This window comes from Podarcis raffonei, chromosome 13 (genome assembly GCF_027172205.1).
Source record: "Podarcis raffonei isolate rPodRaf1 chromosome 13, rPodRaf1.pri, whole genome shotgun sequence".
Classification (NCBI taxonomy): Eukaryota; Metazoa; Chordata; class Lepidosauria; order Squamata; family Lacertidae; genus Podarcis; species Podarcis raffonei.
In genome coordinates, this window is record NC_070614.1 from 51,154,130 (window position 1) to 51,175,530 (window position 21,401).

Here is a 21,401-nt window from a genome sequence, read left to right on the forward strand (position 1 = left end):
ATGGGTCCCCCGGAAGGTCATGGACTCCCCTTCCTTGGAGGTTTTTAAACAGAGGCTTGGTGCCCCTCTCTCAGGAATTCTTGAGTTGTGGTTCCTGATTTGCAGGGGCCTGGACTGATTTGCAGGGGGCTGGACTGGTACCTTCCAACTGCACAGTTCTATGATTCTACAGAGGTGCTGTTAGCTGCACTTGGGACCATTTGCTCACAGTGAGCTACAGCTCTTTCTCCCTGGCTCTTGGAGGTGAAACTCTGCCTTGGGGAGCACAAGCATGTTCATGCTGTGATAAGTCCTTCAAACATTTACCAAGTGGCGTTGGTCCATGTGCCGCGGTATCCTGGGGGAACTGGTGCTTCCTCTCAGCTGCAATTACATTATTCAAGAGGAAATAGCTTATCAGTTACCTTCTCTGTTATTAGCCGAGAGATTGGCGAGTCACAAACCCAAGCGCCTTCGGCACATGAGAAGTTTCACCGCTGCTGCCGGCATGAGGTGCAGGTTGAAACAGGAGCACCGCAGTCTGAGGAGGGGGAATCTCTGCATCAACTCTCATAAAAAACACACAGTAAAAGGTGCCCCTCTTTTTAGATCTATGGCCATTCTCATTACGGGGAGAGTTGAGCCCATCAAGCATATACATCGTGCTTCCTGTGTGGTTTCCTTTTCACCAGGGCAAGGCAAGCGATGGAAATTGCAACTTGAGTTGTCAAGCTGCTTGCATTGTTGGAAGGAGCAGGCGGCGCCTACAATTATCACGCTTATGAGCATGAGCCAAGAAAGCAAGAGGCACACATTAGGCTACGCTCCTGTCATAGATTAAGCCGGTGTCGTTTATGGGACCCCCCTCGAGCAAGCAAGCTGATCCCAGTTACAGAGTTTTCTTAATCTGATTTCTTCGCCTGAAGAATTCAGTATAGGGTTGTAACGTCTGATTGCTTCACCAGTTAGATACTTTGGGTCAACTGAGGTGTCCTTTAATCAGGTGTGTGTGTGTGTGTGTGTGTGTGTGCGCGCGCATCACACATGGAGCAGGCCCTGCAACAAAGTGTTGCAGTATGAAGTGCTTCTGTTCAGGGTTCCAAGTACACCACCACTACCAGAACGACAGCAGTTTGTGCCCATTGAACATGCTTAGTTTTCATATCAACAGGCAACTCTCTCTTCCATCCCCAGTAATGTCTAAAAATAGCTTCTCAGTGTGAACCAGGAAGTGACATAGCCACTCAACATGATTTCCATGGCCCAGCCATATCTGTATATATATGCTTTCACTCACATGCACGTTCATAGAATCATAAGAGTTGTAAGGGACCCCGAGGGTCATCTAGTCTAACCCCCTGCAATGCAGCAATCTCAACTAAAGAATCCATGACAAGTGGCCATCCAAACTCTCTTTAGGAGAGTCCACCACATTCCCAGGGAGTCTGTTCCACCGTCAAATGGCTCTTGCCATCAGAAATCTTAATACTGAAATAAAAAAATTGAGGTCTTATGTATATAATAAAGATTCATGAATGTACCAAGCAAACACGTACATAAATATATAAACTACATGTCTGAAGCAGCACAGGAAACCAGCCCTGGAACCATTTTGACTCCCAAGCTGAGATTTCTCTGCAAAGTCAAATGGAAAAGCCTCCCCATTATCTTTTCCTTCACAAATCCTGTCTTAAGGGTATGTCTGTGTATGAATAGGGTGAGCCTGTGACCTGGCTCAGGAACTAAGTATTTATCATTACAAAAGACTGGCCAGGCTCCCCAGGGTATCCAATCAAGTAAGCATTAACAGGTAACTTGCCAGACAGGAGGTAAACAACCCACTCAGATTTCTGCTGTAGACCGCCCTTTCTGTCATGCAGGTATGATGTTTCTGGGGGTGGTCTTGGACTCCAAGGCAGGCAATTTAAAATGTCTATATAAGGGTGGACACACCTTTGTTCTGGGTCCTGCTCCTTTCCTGCGTGAGAGGGGAGCACCCTGTTGCAACAGTTCAATAAAGATCAGGCTTACAAGCTGCTTTGCTTCTCAATATTCTCTGGTTGGCCTCTGTTATTTTCTCCGACCGATGGAGAACCTACAAATGATTCTATAATGGCTCTTGTGACCCCCATAAGGGAATAAGGGCAGATTTTCGTTTATTACAATACTCTCCCGGCAGAGGTTCATGCCTTGCCTTGGGTAAATCTTCTGGGAAAGATAATCCAATTGTTGGGGTCTGGCCAGCCTGAACGCCACACTCTATAGTTCTCTTATCCTGCGAGGGATGGCAAGACCTGGGGTTGGAGTGACTGACTCTGTGTGTGTATGCAAGTGCAATATAGGCTAATAATACATACCTGCTTTATAGGGTTGTTAGAAGATTACAGAGGTAATGTACGTGAAGCGTTCAGAGCACTCAATAAATGGTAACGATTGTTGTTGTTGTTATCTTGGGATTAGCATGTACTGATTTGCCAACCCAGAATTTATAACGCCACTCTCACTATTTAGAAAGAGGCTGACTCATGCAATCTGCGGCAGTGGCAGCTGCAGTTGGCAACTCCCTGTCTCTCGGCTCCTGCCAATTCTCTCTCCGTACCCTTAAGTGAACGAACTGAATCAGTGGATTCACTCTGCAGCTGGGAATGAATCAAGAAAGCAGGAAAGGGAGGGCAAAGGAGGAAACTTTGGAAAGCCTTGGTTCAGAGCAAACTGTGAGATCATGCAAGGAAGACAAGGCGACAGCAGCAGCAAGCAGATCAGTGCTGGAAGGATAGCGAGGAATAAAGGCGAGGCCCTGTGAGGCCACGAGAATTGCACATCGCTGACCTAGTATCACACTTCAGGCTCTTGCAAGAATTCTGCAGGCTTGGCAGCAAACTCATTCTCCAAATGTGGTTGCTTAATGTAGCCAAAACAGCATCATCCATGCTCACAAGAGGGACGTATATAAGCAGGGTCAGGCAAAGTCTTAGGTTTGCAGAAGTACAAAAAAATATTGTAATGCCCAACCCCAATCTCTGAGTGGTGAGAGACTGCAGGGATTTCAGCGCTTTTCCAGGGATTGGTTTCCTTTGAACGAAGGTCACTCAGGGCATTGTCCAGATATTCACACACACACACACCCCGCAAACCCACAACAATATTGAGGAGGCAGAAAAGCTTAAATGTGACGGGGGTGCAAGAAAAACAACCCCATATCAATGAAGAAAAAGTATGCTCAGTGCCATGGTATGCAGGCTAACTGGAGGGGCAACAAATGGAATGGAGTATTCTGGAATAGGACATGACTAGCTAATGGGGTGGGACGCGGGTGGCGCTGTGGGTTAAACCACAGAGCCCAGGGCTTGCCGATCACAAGGTCGGCGGTTCGAATCCCCATGACGGGGTGAGCTCCCGTTGCTCAGTCCCTGCTCCTGCCAACCTAGCAGTTTGAAAGCACAAAGTGCAAGTAGATAAATAGATACTGCTCCGGTGGAAATGGCATTTCCGTGTGCTGCTCTGGTTCGCCAGAAGCGGCTTAGTCATGCTGGCCACATGACTCGGAAGCTGTACGCCGGCTCCCTTGGCCAATAAAGCGAGATGAGCACCGCAACCCCAGAGTCGTCTGCGACTGGATCTAATGGTCAGGGGTCCCTTTACCTAATGGGGTGGGAATGTGGACAGGAGCACTCCTCACACTGCAACATTTTGTTGCAGGTCATATTAGTTACCTAAAGAACAGGAGTCAAAGGAGCAGACAGAAATCGAAAAATAGACCGTTTGAATTCCTGTGATCTGCTCCTTTCCCTTCATTGCACACCCCCAGTGTAAATGAGGGTGGAAAGTCGCAGGAATTTGTGGGACTGTATTTCTCCACTACAGACTCAGATCTTTGCTGCAATATAACATTAATGTTCACAACCATCAAGCTAGGCTCTTGAGACTTCCATGAACCTGAAAGATAGCATATTATTCTTTACTTCATCCTGACTGGTGTTTCATGCAGCGACAATTTTGTCAGGCTTAGCCATTCCCAGCTATTTCAAATTCCCTTGTGATAGCCAGGTGTTGTCAGAGATCGTTGCAGCTGCCAAGAATGAAATTTGCATGAGCTTCTGTCCTCAACCGGTTTGATGGCTTCCTGTTTACCTGGGAGATGTTGCTTCTGCGGGCAAGGAAGGGAGTCATAACACCCAGATCCACTATCATCCCAAATGGGTCTGGAGAGGACGTCCAGTTGGGAACAGCTATGCCTCTGTGGCTGATCTGTACAGCACCTAGTACAAGCCCCCCCAAAAGTAGCTGACTGTTCACAAAATCAAGAGCAAGATTTATTGTGGCATCGGCTTTCATGGACTAGATCCCACTCTGTCAAATGCATGAAGTGTTATCGTCAGCTAGAAGACTGAGGGACCTAGGGTATGTTTAGCCTGGAAAAGAGAAGACTGAGGGGAGTTATCACAGCCATCTTCAAATATCCAAAGACCTGTCACATGGAAGATGGAGCAAGCATGTTTTCTCCTACTCTGGAGGGTAGGAGCCATGCCAATGGATTCAAGTTACAAGAAAGGAAAAGAACATTCTGACAGCAAGAGCTGTTTGACAGTGGAATGGACTCCCTTGGAAAGTGGTGGACTCCGTGGAGGTTTTTAAGCAGAGGTTGGATGACCATCTGTCATGGATGCTTTAGTTGAGATTCCTGCATTGCAGGGGGTTGGACTAGATGACCCTCGAGTCCCTTCCAACTCTACAATTCCATGATTCTAGCAAGAGGAATGTACACAGTGGGGACAAGCAGCTTTGAAATACAAGATGTACAGCTTGAGATATTTCCATGCAAAGCTCATGACTACAGTAATTGTTCACAATGCTAACTGGTGATAACCCAGTCTTCCTAGCTAGCTTTATAGCATCTAAAGTGGTAGCAGAAACCCTGGTCTCAACTGAGCCCCAAACAAATAGAATCAAACTTGCAAATGAATTCTAGTTCAGTGTTAAAATATAAACATTGGAAAAACCAAAGTAGATGGCTTTTTCCCCTCATGGTCCTTTCCCCTGACTCCCATTTGCCCTCTAGATCAGCATTTGCCAACCTGGAGCCCACTGGGTGTTTTGGACTACAACTCCCATCAGTCCCAGCTGGAATATGGCTAATAGGAGTTGTAGTCCAAAACACCTGAAGGCTGGTGAAAGCTGATGTAGATCATGAACGGTGCTGCCCAACAGGAATCATATCTCATAATTCACCACGCGAGCAAAGGATGTGGTTGTCAGCCTTGCCCTAACACCTCACGAGGCACGGGACCTTCTCAGCGAAGAAGGGAATGCTTGGGATGACTTATTCCACCTGGCATAGCTTTGTGATCACTCACCCACTCAGAAATGTTGCATCACTCCAGCTTAGGTGGTGGGAATGGGTGTTGTAGGAAAATGCCCTTTCTATACACTTTAACCGGGTGAGCAGATCCTTCTGCAAATGGCATTAGTAACAAAATTGGAGTCAATTGTGGGTAGAAAAGTAACGCCGCACCACAAGGAAACGTGGCAGTGAAAATGGCCACAAATAAAGAGGCCTCTGACAGGTGAGCATATTTAAGAGGCCAGAAATTCCCTTGAACATCAACTAACTGCCATCAATCACAATCTCTACATATTTATTCTAGCTGTTGCTTTAAAGGAAGAAAAAAAAACTTTCTATGCAAATACTGTCAGTGAAGGGAGGTCAGATGTGGGGTGTGGGGGTGGCTATGGGATGCGATTGAAGGGCAGGGTGATGCCCTCTCTATGCCACGGGGTCAGGACTAAGGGGGTGTTCCAGACTGAGACGGCTGCATGTGTACGTGCATTGTTGCACAAGATTAAAACCCTGAGGGTAATTTCTGGTTGAAGGCTCAGTCAACACACGGAGCAACCAGGAAACAGCTGCTATCTCCATACTTGGGGGCGAAAAAATTCAAATCCTGATTTCTGCACTCCCCAGCAGGGAGAAGCTGGCACTGGGAGGCTTCCTGGATGGCCAGCCAAAGAAGCAGAGCCCTGACCTCATCAGAAAGCTCTCCCTGCCAAGGCCCCAGACGGACACGCCAACAGGATGACTCATGCTCAGGCAATTGAGCAGGTTTTTGACACTCTTGGCCCTTAAGATACAACAGTCAGACCAATGCAAATTTAGCCCTCTCTATCATATCCTCTCTGAGAGCAGAGAACAGGACCCCGGTGGAGTCATCAGTCCTAGTATACGCAGACCCAAAGCAAAATCTTGTTTGCTTTTCCAGTAAATCTTATTTGTCCAGGGCGAAAATTGGCTCAAGCAAGGGGGATTTCCGGCACTTGCGGTCAACAAACATTAAACTCTCCCATTACCTCAGAGGGTTTCCCCAACAAGATTTCTCCAGCGCAATGTCTCTGCCTACTGAACAGCACACAGTGCTTTAGTGCCAAAGAGCCAGCCTGGACCCAATGCAATGAGCAGTCTTATTTAATATCTCCCTAGATACACACACACAGTGCTCCCCTCTCAGGAGTCCATCATCACCACCCCTCAGAGGTGGATAATCCCTTGCAGCAAAGAAATCGCAACCTACTGGGAATTTACCGTATTTTTCGCTCTATAACACGCACCAGACCACAAGACGCACCTAGTTTTTGGAGGAAGAAAACAAGAAAAAAATATTCTGAATCTCAGAAGCCAGAACAGCAAGAGGGATCGCTGCGCAGTGAAAGCAGCAATCCCTCTTGCTGTTCTGGCTTCTGGGATACCTGCGCAGCCTGCACTCACTCCATAAGACGCACACACATTTCCCCTTTCTTTTTAGGAGGGAAAAAGTGAGTCTTATAGAGCAAAAAATATGGTAAGCATTAGCATATTTATAAGCTTTCATACACACATCACTGGTTGAGATAATGTTTCAACTGCTTTTAGAAAGTTTTAAGAGTGATTTTAGAATGCTTTTAAGATTGATGTGTTCTCTGCCCTTGGCTCCTTCGGGAGGAAGGGTGGAACAGAAGTTGAATAAGCAATAGTAACAATAACTAATATGCATATACAGTGCTATTTTTCTAGAAAAAGAGGTGCTGGAACTCACCATGAATGCCTCCCTTGTCAATGGCACCCACCTGAGGTAGTGGTGAGTTTGGACTGAAGAAAAGCCCCGTGCTCCATGGTTTGGAGGGACTGTAAATAGCAAAGGTGGTTGTGATTATTATTCTGCCTGGCCTTCAGAAAGCCTAGGGTCCCATTGTTGCAGGAACCCGCCCCCCTCCCCAATCATTCAGTTTGTACAAACACGACACACACACACACACACACACACACACACGACATACGGGATGCTTCTGTTATAAATTCATAGAAAATCAGCCATACATCAGATCTGTACCATTCCACTTTTATTTTACACCATGAAGGAAGGACTATCAAAGGGGGGAAACTTGACACAAGGCAGCGAACACCTCGGCAGTGAGCCCTACCCAGTTGGCATGCCAACCTTGATGGTCCTAGTCAGAAGATCATTACACTCACAAAGGACCTGCATATGGAAATGGATTCAGTATGGACTGAAACAAAGGACAGTGACCAGCCCTTCCCTCTGGGGGCAGGAAACAGTGAACTCCTCTTTCTCTTCAGGAATGTAATTATGGGGAGGGGGAAAGGAGGAACCGGACAGGTGACAAGAGACTCAGGTTACCACCACAACTCCTCCCTGAACCCCTCCTCTTTGTGATGTGTCAATGATGTAGTCATGATGTAGTCTTAGGGGTGTAGCATGGGGGATTAGTAGCTAATAAAAGTTGGGGTCTTCTTTTGTTCGGGGCTTCCATCTTGTTCCACCTGGTGGCAGGTGGGAGTCATGTCGTGACAGTCTTCAATAAAGACCAAGCCTACTGGCTGCTGTTTTGCTCTGGTATTCCTGGCTGGGGTCCTTGTTTTTTGTCCAAGGGAACCCTCAGATTTCTCCGTTAACACCATGCATGGCTGTACTTTGGCAGTGTTAGAAACTGGGATAGGAAGCTAGGAGCCATGTGGTTCCTGGGGCTTAGGTTGTGGGCACCAAAACAAAATGTCTAGGCACTTTTTTTTTTTGCTGCCGCGCTACCAGACCAGGCAGCCTGGGAGCAAAACAACAATAACAACAGTTGTTGTTGTTGTCACTGTTACTATTTTGCTGTCAGACGAATCTGGTGGTCCGCAGGGTTGCACGGCAGCAAAAGATGTGAGTCTTTTGCTACCGCAGTGCCTGGCAAACCAGCTGGCAGCAGCCTGGACATCTCCCAGTGCCAAAAGGCTTGTTGCTTGTCAAAAAGTGCTACTAGCACCTGGCTAATTTCAAACACTGGTACTTCCTACCCACACACATTATCCTCATAAGCTGAGAGGCAAGCCAGACTTCCTGATTCAGCAATTCTCCCCAAACCTAACCCAACTATTTGCTATACACTCACCTGCCCCTCCATCCTCTTTCTTTCCCCACCCGTCCAGGCTGGGCAAATACAAACCCCATGGCCTTGTTCCTAGGTGACTCTTGATCTTTAAAACTGTAGCAGTTTGGGATCAGGCTATTGGAAGCACCGCCTGCCCTTACAGAAATTGCTTGGGCTTTAAAGATTGCCTCTGAGACACTGCATGCAAGCCCATTATCAAGATCTATCAGACTGCCTGGCATCAGAGACAGAGCCTTGGCATCAGAGGAACTAGATCTTTGGGGTTCCCCCTCAAAAAAAAAAAAGTGCATATGGTCCTATCTTTGTTGAAATACTCCCTTTTTAAAAAAAACCTGACCTTTTAAAACATACTTGTTTCATACCGTGCTCTATTGAAAGTACTGTGAATCAGGTTTTAAACCGCTCTTTTTCACTTTCTAAAAAACGGATTGCCTTATTGATTTTTTTATTATAGCACAAACTAATTGTTCTGCCATCATCTATCCATACTTGTACATTTCTAAATAAATTATTATGAATTTGAATGCATAATTCATATGCTGCCATAGCAATTCCTGTTCAAGAATGAGAAATCTTCATATGCATGAGGGGCGATACTGGATTTCTGCTTTCCCCTTTCTTCACGCAAACACATTATGCTTAGGCATTGCGGCTGTATGCTGTACTTTAATGAGCCACTCTTTTTTCCGTAGGCATATTGTGCTAATGCCATTTAGCAGCTATTATATTAAAATTGCCACTGTTATTAAGGTTCCCACTATATTTTGGTGCTCAGGTGACATGCATCATTGTTTGAAAAACCTAACAGAATTCGTAGAGGATTCAAAGTACTGTACATCCTTCTGTTTATGTAATAACATTCCCCCCTAAACTGCTGGTTGTTTAATAAAAAAAAGTTCTACAATGTACACATAAAGTCAGATTTCCTGTACTTGCAGGATACAAAGCACCTGCTATGTAAATAGAAAGCCCAATGTTACAACATTCAGCATTTCCAAATTATGGGCAGGAAAGAACCCCTAAAACCCTGAACTGCTGCGAGGTAGTATAGGCAATACTCAGGTAGATGGACTCAGGCTACAATTATAAGGCAGTTCATATAGTCCCACAACATTAAGATATACCGTATTTTTCCATGTATAAGATGCCTCCATGTATAAGATGCCCCCTACTTTTGGGGACCCCAAATTTAGAAAATGGGCATATGCACTATCTGTGTATATGATGACCCCATATTTTGAACCTTAAAGTAAAAAAACCCTAGTCTTATACACAGAAAAGTACAGTAATTTTGCCAAGCATTGTGGATAGCTTCATTTGTACTTTTAAAATACTGTTTTATTTGGTGGGGGGAGGTTAAAAAAGAAGTCATCTTCTTAAATGCTCTGGGAGGGCTCCTGCCAGCAGCTGAAGACTGTTTTATTCCAACAAGCTTTTGGGAGCTGTTTTTAAGCAAAGGGTGTTTAATAGTGCTATGCTGTTTTTGCTATCTGTAAGTTAATAGATTTGTGTTTATATTGTTTTAATTCTACTACTAGAGTTTAATTGCTTTTTATGTGAATGACTTTCTACTGGGTTTTCTAAACAAAGATCATAGGAATAAGATAATAATGATATTAAACAGGCCCAAGTCTCACATCATTCATTTATCACGAAAACAGCACAATAAATTTGTAGTACTGTAACATCAGGGTCTTTTCCAGGGAGTCTTCTCTTCTCATGAGGTGGCCAAAGTATTGGAGCCTGAGGGCCCAAGGAGAAGGGGACGACGGAGGACGAGATGGTTGGACAGTGTTCTCGAAGCTACCAGCATGAGTTTGACCAAACTGCGGGAGGCAGTGGAGGACAGAAGTGCCTGGCGTGCTCTGGTCCATGGGTCACGAAGAGTCGGACACGACTAAACAACAAAAACAGTATCTACAACTTTTGGTTCATTATTAGTGGTCAATGTATATGTTCTTAGCTTGCGAATTGGTTTAAACAAAAGGGAAACAGGATATAACAGAGTTGACAGATAACAGTCAACATTGCATAGCTAAATGCCTAATCAGAAGCCCTTATGATTGTGCTTATATTAAGTATGAGTAATACTCATTTTTCCTCTTATGTCACCAATGAGACCATATAAAATGTTGGTATATTGATGAACATGGGAATGGGGTTCAAAGTGAAGATTACCGTAATTGGCATCAGGACAAAGCCATTTTTCTTGATCTGTCCACATGTCAACTGTAGTTTATTTGTTAATCTCTTGGAGTCCTGCTAACTGTTTTATACTGATTGTTTTATTGTTGTGCCAGAAATCTTTCCAGTGTCTGGTTGCGTCTTGTCGCTTGTAATAAATGGCTTATTGATTATCATGTAAATCCAGATTGTTGTCTTGAAGTACATTTAATAAAGCTACGGTAATTCCGGTTTGAGACTTCCCATTGTTGTTCTGTTATTTTATTAATTTCTTGGAATATCAAATTTCAGAAAAGCTGGATTTTTGAAAATTCCCATTGATGTTTCAGTTTGTTAACCATTATCTTTAGCTTTTTGTATTTTAATCTGTGCTGTTTAAATTTTCTTGTAAGCCGCACTGAGTCCCCACTCTCGGAAAATGTTGGGATAGAAATGAATAAATATTATTTTTATTCATGGTGATGATGGTTGTGATGATTATATATTCACCCATACCCCTCATTTTTCCCTGACGAGGATTCAAGGTGTCTTACAGATAAAATAAAAACACCGGGTGGTTTTTTTTAAAGGTTTTTTTCAAAACACAATGAAAATCAACTGAACATTATTGGAATTAAAACCATATAAACAACCACAACAAAATAATGCATGCTAAAAGTAAAGAAACAGGGTTGCCACACCTTTCAGAAATCAGATTGGTGTAGCTGTTCTTTCCGCATCAATTTACCTCAGAAACCTCACCAGTTGGATTTCAAGAGGTTGCTGGGGGGGGGCCTCTCCCGCCTGCCCTCCCCGCCCCCCACCAACCGCCTCCCATATTTTCTCCCGCCTTTTTCCCCGTTTGAAGAGGATGGGGAGGCGTGCCCTTTCGCCGCGCACCGCCCCTCTTGCTCCGCATTGGCTGAAAAGAGCAAAAGGGGGCGTGTACCCAAGCGACCGGGCCCGCTCTCCTCGTGTCTATATATAGAGGCAGCCGGCCAGAGGCGCCCTTCAGTTGGCTCGCGCGCCTCGCGGGCTCCGGGTAAGCGTGCAAGGGGCCGTTTCAAGTCAAGGCAGAGGAGGCAATGGCGGTGGACGAGCGCGAAGAGGGCGGCGCCTCCGAGGACCTGGAGTGCGGCATCTGCTGCATGCCTTACGACCGCTGCGGCCGCGCGCCGCGCCGCCTGGGGGGCGCGCACGGCTCGTGGAAGCCCTCCCGCTGCCGCCACGTGATCTGCAGCGCCTGCGTGTGCCAGCTGGCGCGCGAGGGCTGGTGGGAGGAGGTCACGTGCCCTTACTGCCGCACCGTCACCTCGCTGCGCGAGCGCGGCAACTTCCTCGTGGCCGGCGTCAGGCGCGGGAGCGCGGGGCTGACGGGCAACCGACGCCGCCTCGTCCTGCCGCCCATCGACGCCGAGCTCTGGCAGCGCGTCGTCCGCCTCGAGAAGCAAGGGGCCGGCGGCGGGAGCAAGGCCGAGGAGCGGCTGGGGGAGAAGGAGGGCGACGGCGAGGAGGAGGACGGGGGCGACGGCGAGGCCGGCCAGTGGCGCCTGTGGAGGGCGCTGAAGAGACTCCTGAAGGGAGGGAGCGGGGACGGCGATGCGCCTGCGCGGAGCAGGAGAGGGCGTGGGCGGAGCAGGTCCGTGCCCCCCAGGCGGAGACCACCAATCAACCGTGAGTGCTTCTTCTCGTGCGGTGGGGGGCGTGGTCTTAATAATAATAATATATTTATTTATTTATACTCCGGCCGGGTTTCCAAAGCCACTCTGGGCAGCTCACAATCAAGTGTTAAAAACAGTACAGCATTAAATATTAAAAGCTTCCCCAAACAGGGCTGCCTTCAGATGTCTTTTAAAGAGAAGATAGCTGCTTATTTCCTTCACATCTGAAGGGAGGGCGTTCCACAGGGAGGGTGCCACTACCAAGAAGGCCCTCTGTCTGGTTCCCTGTAACCTCACTTCTTGCAACAAGTGAACCACTAGAAGGCCCTCGGCACTGGATCTCAGTGTCCAGGCAGAATGATGGGGATGGAGACGCTTCTTCAGGTATACAGGGCCGAGGCCGTTTAGGGCTTTCAAGGTCAGCACCAACACTTCGAATTGTGCCCGGAAACGTACTGGGAGCCAATGCAGATCTCTCAGGACCGGTGTTATGTGGTCCCAGCGGCCAGTCACCAGTCTAGCTGCCGCATTCTGGATTAGTTGTAGTTTCCGGGTCACCTTCAAAGGTAGCCCCACGTAGAGCGCATTGCAGTAGTCAAAGCGGGAGATTAGTAATTAGAGCATGCACCACTCTGGCGAAGACAGTCCGCAGGCAGGTAGCGTCTTAGCCTGCGTACCAGGTGGAGCTGGCAGACAGCTGCCCTGGACACAGAACTGACCCGTGCCTCCATGGACAGCTGTGAGTCCAGAATGACTCCCAGGCTGCGCACCTGGTCCTTCAGGGGCACAGTTGCCCCATTCAGGACCAGGGAATCCCCCACCCCCTGTCCCCCCAAAACAGTACTTCTGTCTTGTCAGGATTCAACCTCATGTCATCGCGATTTTTAAAAATAATTATTGGTAAAACATTTGTTTTCAATAAGATTTTTAAAACAGAATAATGGAAAGCCACAGGGAATGAGGCTCATCATAAGGGTGGGAGGAACAAATAGACCAGGAGGCTCGAGGGGCTTAGCAGGCCTCGCTTGTTGGCAGGAGTCTGCCTTGCCAGGTGCATGAAGTGCTGCTCATCTTGGGAGATGTGTACGCATGTTTGGGGTAGTGGGTGTAACACTTTGCTGCGACGTGGCCTCTCCACAAAAGCTTTTAGTTGCTATAAATGCTTGCCTTTTAAGCCCATCTTCGCTTTTGCTTTGACAGACTTAACACGCCTGGCCTTCTGAGGTGCTGCCTGCTGCCTCCTGCATCTGACTTGTGGGTCTTCTTTCTTCTTTTTTAAAAAGGAAACTTTCTTGCTTTGAAACTTTATGTAGATTTCATTGATTGACTAAAATGGGATTAGTTGGCCAAGGTTTCCTTTAATTGAGTGGCAGCACGGTTATAAGATGTGTCAGTTTGGAGCAAGCGAGCAATCCTGCTGGCTGTGTCGTTAATCTCCATTTTATTGACATCACGGGGTTTATGTATGTTAAATGTCAATGCTTTTTTCAAAATCCAGGTGTTGGTCAGCTTTTCTGCGTGTGGGTGCTGAGCAGTGTATAGATGGGGGCCAGCAGGCAATGTTAAATTGCCCCCTTCTGTGCAACAGTTCATCACCACATTGAGTTGTCTTCTGTAGGGTGGTGATGGTGGAGAAATCCCCAGGTTTCATATTCATACGTCAAGATGGGAAATTGAGCAAGTGAGCTAGAGCAGGGAAGTATTGGTAGACAAAACTATTGTAGATGAGTCCCATCTCCCTTTGGGGCTGGAGTGTACTCCAACTTCTTACAACTATATACTTAAAAGTGTGCCAGTCCCTTGACTGAGCACTTCCTTTCCCTTGCCTCCATGATGCAAAGTTGGGTCAGAGGATGGTGGTTCAGGTGAAACACTTTCTTGCTTTAATATGAGGCTCCTGAATTAGGCTTGTGCTGACGGACATAAGCTTTGGCATTAGCGGTTTTAAATATTTATGGGTCCCCAATTATAGCTTACACCAGTGGCTTTCTTTTTCTCTCCTGTGCAGCCTATGGCCCTGAAATAAAGGACTTGGCACTCATGACTTGCTACATCATCTGAAAAGTGGCTGGCTTGGAATCAACAAGCTTTTGTGAGCCTGCTACACCAGAAGAGTAGCCAGCTTGCACCTTCAAGGCTTTGATGAAGCATCCTTTGTCCACCCATGGGGTGTCCTTTTCCTGCAGCATGTGCAGGATGAATGAGGTGATACACTGTTCTTCTGGTTACCATGTGACAGATTTTCACCATGCTGCTCAGGGAGGTGCTATTCCTTATGACCCCACGAAGGCCATTGCAGACAGATGACCCAAGAAGAGCTACAGCAACTCTTTCATCCCTTCTCCCCTCACAGCTTCTGTCTCCTGAAATGGAGCAGAATGTGGAAGATAGCAGCAGAAAGTGGAGGATGACCTGTCATATGTGATACAAGATTACATCTCTTCTGGACTAAGTCTGTGTCTTGAAGGCTGACCTGCAGTCAATTTATCTTGTGCATAGGTTGTTTAACGTGGTTCTGAACCATGGAAAGTTTTCCATTGTCTATGTGCCTTTCAAAAAACTGAGGGGGCATACATGAGATTACTTTCTGAAGGTACCCTCCTATGTGCACTCTGGCAAAAATGGGATGGATGCAGCCAAGGTTGGATGGCTTACAATTTGAACATATATTGTAGTACTTTGTTTTCCTACTGCAAAGAAGCCATTTTAACAAAATTTAGCATGTGCCATTGTATGAGGAGATCAAGGATGGAAACACTGTGCCTTGCAATCCCTGTGTGTGTATGTATATTCTGTTTTCAGTCTTGCAAGCTACATCTTTCATATTTGGCTTTTTTTTTCGCCCTCAGATAGCATACCTGAGGGCGAAACAAATTTGGTTAAATGGCTTCATGGGAATATTTTGGTATATTACCCAGTTCTTACTAAGGTTTTTCTCCCCTCTGTTGCAACATGTTTTTTGACACAAAGTTGAGGTTGTTTCCTAGTTTTTCAGATGAGTAACTGAAGTAAAAGTTTATTTGACCAAAGATCCTTTGAGAAGACCATCCAGGCTATAAGCAGGCCTCATAATCTTTGTCACTGTGTTGGTTTGGCTTGTGCTTCCTCCGACCAACACTGTTTTCTTTCGCTGCATTCATTACGAACTACAGAACAGATTCTGCAGGCTCTCCCATTTTGGAAATCTCAGATGTGAAAAATATCAGAAGAGGCAGTTGGCCTCTCCTAGCTAGATACTGCGTTCTTCCTGACAAGGAAATTATTTAAGTGTTGGTTTGTTTGTTTTTAAAGAAGCATTTCTGTGAAATGTGTTTGGCATACTTAATAATTTCATATTTATAATTCTTCCCCATTTTGCCAATTGTAACTTATTTAATTTTAATAAAAACCCAAGAATGGAACTATTATTTTGGTGGTTATCTTTTTGGCTTTGTAAAAAGCCCCTTAGTCCGAAACACATCAGTTAAAGGACCTCACCAATTGAATTCTGACGTACATCTCGATTCCAAACCTTAGCAGCCAAGCAAAACCCCTCAGTCCACAGACTACCAGCCTTTCCACAGCACACTGTTTGGGAATCATTTTACCAACCTAAAAGATTTCTGGGCCTTTGTTGATATAGGGGGCCTGCCCCTGCCTTGAGACAAGCCTTTGTCTTGGGTCAGCAGAATGCACAGTGACCCACCTCCTAACTGACATGGCAGCAAAAACCTTGAAAATGGGCAGGGCTGATACTGGTCGTAGACCAAAATATCTTGAAAGGCTGCTCAGGGTCCAGAAGGTTTGTGAGCTCTTGAGACAGAGTAGTGCCCTTCATCCTAAAGCTCTCAAGGTGAGGAAAAGGTCTAAATTTGGGGGAAGATGGATATAAAAGACTTAATTGGTTCTTAAAGTAGGAATGGGGCAAACAGTTTACAGTTTTTTATTAATTACATTTATATCCCACCTATTCACTTAGGAGCTCAGGATGGCAGACATAGTTTTCCCTCTCAAGTTTTATCTTCACAACCTTGTGAGGTAGGTTTGGCTGAGAGGCAATGACTGGTCCAAGGTCACAAGGTGAGCTTCATGGCCATGTGTGGATTTGAACCCTGGTTTCTCCAAGGTCCTAGTCTGACACTTAAACCTCACTCCATTCAAGAGAGCTTGGCAATATTACAGGTTTGGCTAGCCAGGTGGGATCTGCCATTTCCCAACACCTTGAGTAGATGAGACCTTTGTGTGTGTGTTCCCTGCAGCCTGCAAATTCTCTACCTGGGTGACTCAGGCTGCTGCGTTCCTTGCTTTAGCACACCTGTCCCTGGCTCCTTCCGATTCTGGTTTCCCCATCCCGAGGATTGCAGCAATTTCCAAGCCATCATATCCTGTTTAATCATCGCTCTGGACTCTGCAACCAGCCTCTCTCCCATGACTTAGGGACAAGGGCTGCTTTTAATGGGCCTGTGTGGGTGGCATCTGCATGACTCACTCTGGCTAGTCCACCCTTGCCCACAGCCAGACACAAATAGATGCAGCAAACGTGGAGGGATATGACTCAAACTTTTGGCGGCCAAGGAGCCTCATTTTGGAAATGAAGCTGGAAATCGCCTTGAGGCAGTGGCGTGTGATCGGGAGAGCAACCTGTTAACAAGCCAAGCCCAGCATGTGAACGGTGAGTCTACAACTCCAAAGGAGAATTTGGGGCAGGATTTGGGTCAGCTTGATGCCTAAAATGGGTTACACTGATACACCTGAAGTGCCACAGGTCTTTTTTTTTCTTAAAAAGACACCTTGACATAGCTGATTCCCATGGTAAGCATAATGTTATTGGGGGCTATATCTCTACTTTTGTGTTATGCGAGCCCACCATTTGTGAGGTTGGCAACTCCTGATTTATGGCACTAGTCGGTCCTAGGACACACTTTCAACCCAAAGTTCCTACAAGGGTCCTACTTTTGATTTTTTTTTACACCATATATATTGTTACTGGGAATGTTGCTGCTGTGACCCAGGAGTTGAAGAATGCAGAATTCATCTAGCAAGTGGAGCTTTTTTGGGATACAGGTGGCACTGTGGGTTAAACCAGAGCCTAGGACTTGCCGATCAGAAGGTCGGCAGCTCGAATCTCTGTGACGGGGTGAGCTCCCGTTGCTCGGTCCCTGCTCCTCCCAACCTAGCAGTTCGAAAGCATGTCAAAGTGCAAGTAGATAAACAGGTACCACTCCAGCGGGAAGGTAAACGGCGTTTCCGTGCACTGCTCTGGTTCGCCAGAAGCCGTTTAGTCATGCTGCCCACATTACCCGGGAGCTGTACGCCAGCTCCCTCAGCCAATAAAGTGAGATGAGCACCGCAACCCCAGAGTCGGTCACAACTGGATCTAATGGTCAGGGGTACCTTTATCTTTAAGGGTTAATATTGATACATGGAGCAAGGTGTCTTGCTCATTTCCCTTCCTGTACTTGTTAAAAAGTAGGAAAGAAACCTAACAATATGAATAAATCTATTGAATTTTCTTAGAGTATGGGAGGTACATAATGGGACGCTATAACTAAATCCATGTGTGATATTGGCTTAATTTCAGCAATAACTCTCAGGTGAAGACTTGGTGTGAAACACTGTCAAACTATTGCCAGTCACATGTCAATGGAACTGAGCTTGGTGGCCCAATGGTCTGACTAAACACCATGACACTTCCTAGTTTCCTCTATTGCACAAATAGAAATTCAGCCAAGCAGCCTTCCCCCAACCCGGTGTCCTCCAGATGTTTTAGATGGCAGTGTGACGCTTTTTTAAAAAGAGCAGCATGTGCCAGAAAGTGCTGTGTGTTCAACAGTTTGGCGGAAGGAAACCCTTGTAAATTTCTTTTTGGTAGTGCTCTTACAATCTGTGACGGGTCAGGACAGCTGGGTGGGTGAAGACATCAAAGAGGCTACCCTGATGAGAGATGCTCCAGATAGCTGAACAGAAAGAGCCTGGTTGCCTGTGATTCTCGTTCAGTCCCTTCACAGAAGCTGTACCTTGCCATGGCTTTCTCAGAACTTCAGTGGCTGGAACGAAAAGGTTAGATTTTCCTGCAGAGCTTTTTGCAGAGGGTTAGGCTGACCTCTGCTGGTGCGAAGGGTTCCTAGCTTGTGCCATAAACTTCACCACTTGCTTTTTTTTCTTTAGTCGTCTTGTTTTCTTTCATAGAATTTTAGACCACGAGGCTCATCATGCTCCACCAACTGAAGTATCAAGAGCTTTCAAGAGTGGAATCTCTAAACGGCCTATATGGCTGCATTGAAGCGCAAAGCCAGACCATCTTCATTTCTGGCCCCCTCCTGCTTTGTACCTGCACCACACAAAGAACCTCACTCAGCCCCTGCAGCTTCCTCCTGATGTCCCAGAAATGGGACTTGCTGCTGGATGGCCAGAGGCTGAATTTGGACATCATCTCCTTTTCTTCCCCATTGCCAATCTTTAGTGTAAATGGTTGAGAGCATATAAAACAGCAACCTTTTCCTTCCATGCCTAGTCCTGAGCAATCCCAAGCCCTGGGGACCTTTTTGGTATCTGTATTGTACTCCTTGGGACACGGGTGGCACTGTGGGTAAAAGCCTCAGCGCCTAGGGCTTGCCGATCGAAAGGTCGGCGGTTCGAATCCCCGCGGCGGGGTGCGCTCCCGTTGTTCGGTCCCAGCGCCTGCCAACCTAGCAGTTCGAAAGCACCCCTGGGTGCAAGTAGATAAATAGGGACCGCTTACTAGCGGGAAGGTAAACGGTGTTTCTGTGTGCGGCTCTGGCTCGCCAGAGCAGCGATGTCACGCTGGCCACGTGACCCGGAAGTGTCTTCGGACAGCGCTGGCCCCCGGCCTCTTGAGTGAGATGGGCGCACAACCCTAGAGTCTGTCACGACTGGCCCGTACGGGCAGGGGTACCTTTACCTTTTACCTATTGTACTCAGAGCACAGGCTCTGAAATGCCCAGGAAGTCCCGCCAGGCCATCACCCTCCTTCTGCCAACAGGTAAAGAGCACTGGATTTACATGGGTCTTTGCCTGCATTTTAGTCATTACTCATTTTTCTTAATTGGCAGCTGGCTACATTTATGGGCTTTGCCTGCTCTGCTTTTGGCTTGTAGATTGCCACTTGCCTTAACGTATGTGTTTTATTGTGGGTGTGAGCTGCCATTTACACCAAGAGGAGAGGTGGGAGGAAGCCTGAATAAATAAATAAAAATAATCTTGAGCTGTTCCTACATACCCATTTTCCCCTCTTCAATAACAAGGGCTGAACTTTTCCAAAATCCTCTGCACGAGAAAGGCAAATGCTGCTATTTACCCCATTTCTTAAAGCCTCGTTTCATCTGTTAACAATCTTGCATGGAAAGGTGCTTACATTAAATCCATGCGTAAGTCACAGCATGTTCATATTTTGCAAAGGTGCAGATGGCGGAGAGCATTGTAAGCTCAGCACACACAACTGCAAATTCATCGTCAACGCTTATGTGTACCTTTTTTAAATGTGCAAAGCAACCTTTTAGATTCTGTGAAAATGACACAGAAACTGCAGTGGAAACAAATGACGCAACAGCAGACCTAACCTCCCCTTTCAAGCACTGCCAGAGCCCCATTTCTTCCAAGCCACCCACACAAAGGAGGCACAACGCACCCAGGTGATGTAGCCAAGGAAACAGTGCCTTTATTCTGTAAGTTTTAAACAAGAAGTGACTTGAGATCCGGCAACAAAATCCAGGAGTGCAGAGCTGGCCCTCCTGTTGCCCCTTCTCCCTGCCCCCCTCCTCCTCCAACAACTTGCTTCTAAGGAAGAGGCTGGCAGGAAGGAGGGGGAAAGAGGCAGCCCCCTTGCCGCCCGCTCAAAGCAGGGGACACTCCTGGAAGGAGCGCACCTTCGGGATCTGGCTTCCCCAGAGTTCCAGATGCAGGGAGATGGTGGTGGAGTTTGCTCCCCACACTATGCGTTCTCAGAACAGAACATGGCTAGGGAGTGTGTCCCCCTCCCCAGACTGCCCCATTATCGCCCCTGCAAGGGGTCCAAGAACAAGTGGGAAGGGGGTTTAACATACAGGATGAGTGTGTATACATTATATATATATTCATATTTATAGAGTCACTTTGCAGTGCTTCTCAAAGGTTCGGCACTGCCAGGAGCTAATGCCACAAGGCAGGCAGCCCCCTCCCCTGTCATAAGCAGGAGACTCCAAAGGTGGAGCCCTGGGAGCCTAATTCCAATTCCACTTAAAAGCCTCTGGCCAGAAACAGAACCCGGATGGGCCCTGGCTCCCAAACATTTATCCCCGGCTGGTTTTGAGACCTGCCTCCCCACACCCAAGAAGGGAGAGAGGAGGTGCTTGGGAGACAGCAACTAAATCTAACACAGGAGGTTGAGGTGGGCATTATTCACCCACCCTCCCCACCGCCCAGGCAAAGCCACCAACGTGATCAGAAAATAAAAGAGGAGAGGCTTGAGGGGAACCACGTGCCCCTCCCTTCTGCCAGAGGCAGAACCTGTCCAGAAGCGACCAGGTGGGCAAGTTAGCCCAGGTGCCCCATCAGTCGTCTATGCAAATCACCTCCCCACTTTTCGCCTCTTTCTTCTCCAGGCTCTCTCCTTCTTTTTCCTTCTTCACAATCACAGGGGGACCGTTGGCTGCAATTGCACAAGCAGAGAGAGAAAAAGGCAGGGTTAGCTAGAGGAACGACTCAGACATGCAGCTCCCAACTCTTGCCTGGTGCTCCCTCTTGCCCACTGAAGAAGGAACAAGAGGAGGAGGGCATAGAATCATAGAATCATAGAGTTGGAAGAGACCACAAGGGCCATCGAGTCCAACCCCCTGCCAAGCAGGAAACACCATCAGAGCACTCCTGACATATGGTTGTCAAGCCTCTGCTTAAAGACCTCCAAAGAAGGAGACTCCACCACACTCCTTGGCAGCAAATTCCACTGTCAAACAGCTCTTACTGTCAGGAAGTTCTTCCTAATGTTTAGGTGGAATCTTCTTTCTTGTAGTTTGGATCCATTGCTCCGTGTCCGCTTCTCTGGAGCAGCAGAAAACAACCTTTCTCCCTCCTCTATGTGACATCCTTTTATATATTTGAACATGGCTATCATATCACCCCTTAACCTCCTCTTCTCCAGGCTAAACATGCCCAGCTCCCTTAGCCGTTCCTCATAAGGCATCGTTTCCAGGCCTTTGA

General features: G+C 46.9%; 2 protein-coding genes and 1 long non-coding RNA gene across 5 annotated transcripts in view; 1 reads left to right on the forward strand and 2 right to left on the reverse strand.

The window, feature by feature from the left end:
- LOC128400140 (uncharacterized) overlaps positions 1–11,331 on the reverse strand; it is a 42,647-nt gene extending 31,316 nt beyond the window's left edge. For both annotated transcript variants that reach the window (XR_008327314.1, XR_008327313.1), the window contains exons 1-2: positions 10,084–11,331; positions 7,047–7,135 (exon numbers count right to left, since the gene is read on the reverse strand). This is a non-coding gene — a long non-coding RNA (uncharacterized LOC128400140). The remainder of the gene's footprint in view (positions 1–7,046; positions 7,136–10,083) is intronic.
- A 186-nt stretch (positions 11,332–11,517) lies between these two features.
- On the forward strand, positions 11,518–15,628 carry RNF227 (ring finger protein 227). 2 transcript variants are annotated; one of them, XM_053361885.1, is made up of 3 exons: positions 11,518–12,240; positions 13,428–13,481; positions 14,236–15,628. In XM_053361885.1, the coding sequence occupies exons 1-2, from the start codon at positions 11,652–11,654 to the stop codon at positions 13,448–13,450; spliced, it is 612 nt and encodes a 203-aa protein (XP_053217860.1). In that variant the 5' UTR covers positions 11,518–11,651; the 3' UTR covers positions 13,451–13,481; positions 14,236–15,628. The 2 variants fall into 2 exon arrangements, with proteins under 2 accessions (XP_053217860.1, XP_053217859.1); XM_053361884.1 differs by lacking the exon at positions 13,428–13,481 and having other exon boundaries at positions 11,531–12,240.
- A 4,231-nt stretch (positions 15,629–19,859) lies between these two features.
- The window catches only part of CHD3 (chromodomain helicase DNA binding protein 3), a 64,287-nt gene continuing 62,745 nt past the window's right edge, over positions 19,860–21,401 (reverse strand). Inside the window, exon 40 of the mRNA XM_053362093.1 lies at positions 19,860–20,853. Coding sequence (XP_053218068.1) covers positions 20,756–20,853 — 98 coding nt within the window. The 3' untranslated portion in view covers positions 19,860–20,755. The remainder of the gene's footprint in view (positions 20,854–21,401) is intronic.

Coding starts and splice junctions, on each gene's coding strand:
- RNF227 (XM_053361884.1), top strand. CDS start 11,652: ATGGCGGTGGACGAGCGCGAAGAGGGCGGCGCCTCCGAGGACCTGGAG. Junction 12,241..14,235: donor GCGGAGACCACCAATCAACC/GTGAGTGCTTCT, acceptor TCTCCTGTGCAG/CCTATGGCCCTGAAATAAAG.